The sequence below is a fragment of the Saccostrea cucullata genome, unplaced genomic scaffold, assembly GCF_032062105.1.
Source record: "Saccostrea cucullata isolate Sc308-1 unplaced genomic scaffold, CSIRO_AGI_Scuc_v1 ctg6477, whole genome shotgun sequence".
NCBI classification, from domain to species: domain Eukaryota; kingdom Metazoa; phylum Mollusca; class Bivalvia; order Ostreida; family Ostreidae; genus Saccostrea; species Saccostrea cuccullata.
In genome coordinates this window covers 1-5,000 of record NW_026928349.1, presented here as the reverse complement: position 1 = coordinate 5,000, position 5,000 = coordinate 1, and the positions used below count along the sequence as shown (strand labels likewise).

General features: G+C 31.6%; 1 protein-coding gene across 1 annotated transcript in view; it reads right to left on the bottom strand.

The window, feature by feature from the left end:
• LOC134277294 (uncharacterized) overlaps positions 1–4,154 on the bottom strand; it is an 8,482-nt gene extending 4,328 nt beyond the window's left edge. The window contains exons 1-7 of the mRNA XM_062759613.1: positions 3,940–4,154; positions 3,598–3,651; positions 2,414–2,491; positions 2,073–2,189; positions 1,797–1,856; positions 1,023–1,125; positions 898–918 (exon numbers count right to left, since the gene is read on the bottom strand). Coding sequence (XP_062615597.1) covers positions 898–918; positions 1,023–1,125; positions 1,797–1,856; positions 2,073–2,189; positions 2,414–2,491; positions 3,598–3,651; positions 3,940–4,023 — 517 coding nt within the window. The 5' untranslated portion in view covers positions 4,024–4,154. The remainder of the gene's footprint in view (positions 1–897; positions 919–1,022; positions 1,126–1,796; positions 1,857–2,072; positions 2,190–2,413; positions 2,492–3,597; positions 3,652–3,939) is intronic.
• Positions 4,155–5,000: the final 846 nt, after the last annotated feature.

Here is a 5,000-nt window from a genome sequence, read left to right as displayed (position 1 = left end):
TCATATAGGACCCTTAGTATTGGCTTAATGAAGAAAATAACAATAATCTAATGGCACTCTTTTATATATGTGTAGCAAAAATTGATCTCTATTGATTAAATTACTTTTTGGACCACATGAATGTGTGTATTCTTTTAAGAATGAAACCATTTTGACCTTGAAATTTTTATAGAAATCTATGAACAATGTTAACATTCTTAGATATAAAGTGAAGATGTTCTTGTTTGAAATCCTAATCTATCACTATGTATTTTTATTTTCGAAATAAAAAATGACTGTCAAAAGGATTGATCCTTTGGCTTTTGCTGATTTTTAGGAGGTATCCTCTCTCAAACATGTTTTTCATGTCGTAAATGATATTTCTGCGTTTAACTTCAAAAAGAAATTCACTTTAAAAATAAATTGATCACAATGAAAAACAATGATTAAACTTAAAAGTCAAGTTACTTAATGTCAAGAAGGACACCGCAAAGGAGAGCATCCCCTCGCAAAGAGCATATCTATAAATCAAAGCAGCATTCGACATCGATCCCAATGCAAATTACACCGCTTCCGTTTCACACAGGACAAAGTGCACACAATTAACACACACACACACACACCCACCCTCACACACATTATCACATTACTATATCCCCTTCAACTCCACTGGGAGAGGATGATAATGTTACCAAAACTGTACTTTGACAACGAGATCTAAACTCTTAAACTCTTCCCCAGATCATTCTTTTCTTATAAATAACAGACTGCTGTTATTTTAACATTAATATATTAATCTTTCAAATATATATATTTTTTTCTCTTTTACCTTGTCTTAAACTAGTAAGTGGTCTTTTAACATTATAAAAGATTTAAAGGAAGAAAGAAAATATAGATCATGAAGATTTTCAAACTTACCAAACTCTTTTGGTTGAATCTCTGAAAATAAAACACAATTACATGAAAGAAAATCAAAGAAAGAGGTAACAATGATCATTATCTTTAAAGCAATAAAAATTTTAATCATAATCTCATTTACTTACGTTTCTGGGTTTTTGGAGGAGGGTCGCCATACTGTGTAGCGAGAACAACTGCTGCTGCTATCCCCACTGCCATGCAAATTAAGACCACCACAAGTTTGGCTGTCTAAACCCCCCAAAAAGCATAGAAATTCAACATCAAAGCTACATGATGAATCACTGTCTAGTTAGTTGGGTATGTCAGGGTATCAATGACAGTTGGATACGTGGTATAATTAGTGTAATGGGCGTAGTCCTTTAAACATAAATAATCTCACGTCAATGCTCGATCCTTGATGTATCTGACATATCTAACAACTAGACAATGGTTTCTTATATTTTCATTCATATATGACATAAACTTGGAAATACACATTGTAAATAAAAAATATTTTTTATTGATTTAAAGTACACATGACCCTCCATATCAATGTCAATAGTCCCCGCCCACTGACGTCAGACACAAAGAAAGCTGTACGAGATTGACATGCGTTTAATGCTTCTGACTTTTCTTGCGAAATTAATATTCAGGTTGAATTACTGAGAAATCAACTCACCTAAATTTCATAGAGTTATCAGAGCAATGTAAATATTATTTTTTTATATGTACATGTATCTGAAACTGAGATATAGAGATCCTTGCCCTAAGTATATATCAAGCTAAGTTTTGCTCAATAGGAAATTGTTGATGTCTATGTTTAAGTCTCAAACAAAAATTTGAGTCAACGGTATCTATGATCATTGTATCTTTGACAATGATCTGGTGGAGAAGGATTTCTTTTATATTTTATTACTGACTTCCATAACACGTTTCTTTGCCATATTAGGCTTCTTGTCTTCTTCGTCGTCTTTAGAGGTCTGGAAATAAAACAAAAATGTGGATGCTGGGTCACAGGACTTTTGTTTTTTTATAAAAATTTATTCCAAATTAACTGTTATGAATTTATATGTCACACATTTAGTTTATTTTCATCTTAGCTGTCCTCTACAATAATTTAAATTTTTCAATTAAAATTTGAATAAGACAAATACAAATTTTAATTGAAAAATTCAAATTTTTGTAAAGGACATTACTGTAATGTTAGTTCTTTGAGATGGTGCGTAGGAATTTGAAAAAGATATTTCTTCGCTGTCCTTATGGAAACCGATTGATCCATTTCTAAATGACTTACTTTCCTCAGTCTTCTGTAACTGAAAGTATTATTTTTCGGAAATGTATAAATGAACTGTAATGTTTTAATGTAATAAGCTTTATTGAAATTCTAGTTAGGAAAGATTAAAATGTAATGTATATTTTTGAAACGTGTCGCTTTTCTAAAATTAATAAATCCATAATGCAAGTAGACCTCACTTAAATCAAAATCTGAAGAGGAAATAATTCTAAGCAAAAAAGGAATTTAGAATGGTATGTTTACCCTGTTTGGATCCAGGCTATAGCCAGAAGTGTAGGATTTCGTTGAGGTAGTGCTTCTGTGTGAGAAATCTACTGCACTCTACAAAAATAAAAATCATGAAGAAGAAATTCTTTTAGAATATGAGCGTTTTCTTATTCGTCCAAAGTAGTCAGAAAACTACGTTAATTTGAATTCTAAACAACGCGTTCTGGCATTATATTCTGTATTATGCAAAATGTAAATATAGTTAAAAACATCAACGATCGAGCAAGAGAGGGTGAAACCAATCGACAGGGGATTCTTACTCTTCTATGGCACTTGATCCATTCTAAGGATCTGTTTGTTTTGCTCCAAATTTTTATTAATATAATGGACTTATTTGGGCATTGGTTACTGTTTGCTGTCTAAGGATTTCTCTTTAAACGCGAGTCCCCGTCATATGTCAGAGAAGAAAAGTTTTCTTTTAATCCCAAACCATTTGAAAATTTTTTTATTATTTCGTAAACATTACAAACTGCCTGTTTTTATCTTCTTTGCAATTGTAAACATAATTGCTAATTTGGACTGTTATTTATTTATAAATAAAAAAAATAATTAAGTTTTGCCTTTCAATTACGCTTTCATGACACAATCGTAAAAAAGTACAGACGTACTTGAAGGTCCCTTTAATGAATTGTTATTGAAAAGCCAGTGCAGATTTCAGTACCATGTATTTTTAAAGGTATACACAGAATGTCTGAAACTGGAACCCGGAAGGAGAATTCTATTTAGGTCAGAGTAAATTTGTTTTTCCTCTGTACAGTGGTTTACCAAAACACGAATTTTATTAATTGATTTCTCATTACATGTGTAATGCAACACATATTTGTCGATGTTGTTGTCATATTAGCACTTGAACATTCTTGGATTTCTTTTATTGAAATTTTATTACATAGGACTTATATGTAAGGTTCGGTTGTTCTAACTTCTATATATGAACAAAAAGGGTCTTTTGAAATGTCAGCAAGGTTAAATTTTCCTTACTGTGGAAAAGCGGACGTGATAAATGATTTGACTGGTGCGAGAATTTTATTAGAGCATTGCGACATAAATCAAAACAATGGTCTTCCTTTCTTAAGAACAAATCAAATGTTTGCATGAGATACTTAATTTTTTTGAAAGTTTATTGGTATAAAGTACTTGATCTAAAGGACTCAAAGACTTACCGGTGAGACGGGGCGAGCCTCTGGAATGATAGCGTCTGAATTGTCCACATTTTTCTGCAAAAAAAGTAAAGAGGTGATAATTTGAATATTTTTGAAAGGTCGATCGATATCGAGAAAGAAAGAGAATGGCATTTTGTAGCTAGCCGTATCAAGGAATACATTATTGGTTATTAAAAATTCACATTGCAAACTAGAGAAGCAAGGAGACAAGAACGTTTCTTAGATTCTACCATGATAACAATCGATTGTTAAATAAAATATATAAGTACAACCATACAGTGTTATGGAATTACAGTTTTAACTTCCTATTTAGTTTATTGATAGTACGTAAAAGATATTTACCGAGGAATACACACTAGAATCACTTAGATTAAAATCCTTAGTATTCCAGTTTCTGTAATTTTGTGATATATCTTCTTCAGCCATTCTGGAAACGTGTAAAATTATAAGGTATCCATTGAAATCCGGAGGACTTATTTGAAATGTTCATGTGTTTTCTGTATGTGGAATATTTAAAAGACCCAAATACAATACCCTGTAGATTCTTGCATGATTGCTTCGTCGATAAAGAACGTGCATGATTTCGTGTTTTGAGTTGAATTTAAATAATGGTGTTTTAAATATTTTTTCGCCTTGATCTATTAATCATTGATCATTGATTTTCCTTCAAGTATTATTTAAAAAGTGCACATGATAGAAAAAAATCTTATTTATTGGTATTTAATCAATGTTTTACAAAGTCGACTTTTCACCAATCTTTAGAATGACGGTCTTTTTTACTGAATTATTCATCTGCTTAACAAATTAACAAGGGAACGAAGGTGCGTAATTTCAGAATATTTGACATGCAAAGTGCAATTTTTTTCAGCACAGTTTATATCCATTTTTTAAATATATGGTCTGGTTACTCCTGTATCAAACCAAGTACATGTACATGTATAACATCTCTCTCTCTCTCTCTCAGTAGGAGGGGTTGATCCGAGGGTGGATTTATTTGTGAGAGTGAGAGAGAAAGACAGCATAAAGATTTTTGCTTTCATAAAAAGTAAATGTGTTGTTTATCTGTGCATTACATAATGCAACTTTGAGGAGAAAGACGATATCCTCTATACCGAACCAAAAATATTATCCCTTTATTGTTAAAGTTTTGAAAAGAATTGTTAACGTGAAAAGATTATTTACGTGTTGTTCCTTCGGAATTTTGTAAAACGTAAATTGTTTGTAATTTAAAATGACAACTTTAGCTCATGTTGACTAAACAAATTTCCCTCCCCCTATAGCTCTCTCTACTCACTTGATTTCCATACAGATAATTTATGTCGATGTCTTCTTCGGAAATAGCATCCATTTTTAGTGCAGACATGTATCCCTTTACAGTTTACGCTGAGAATAACATGTTCATA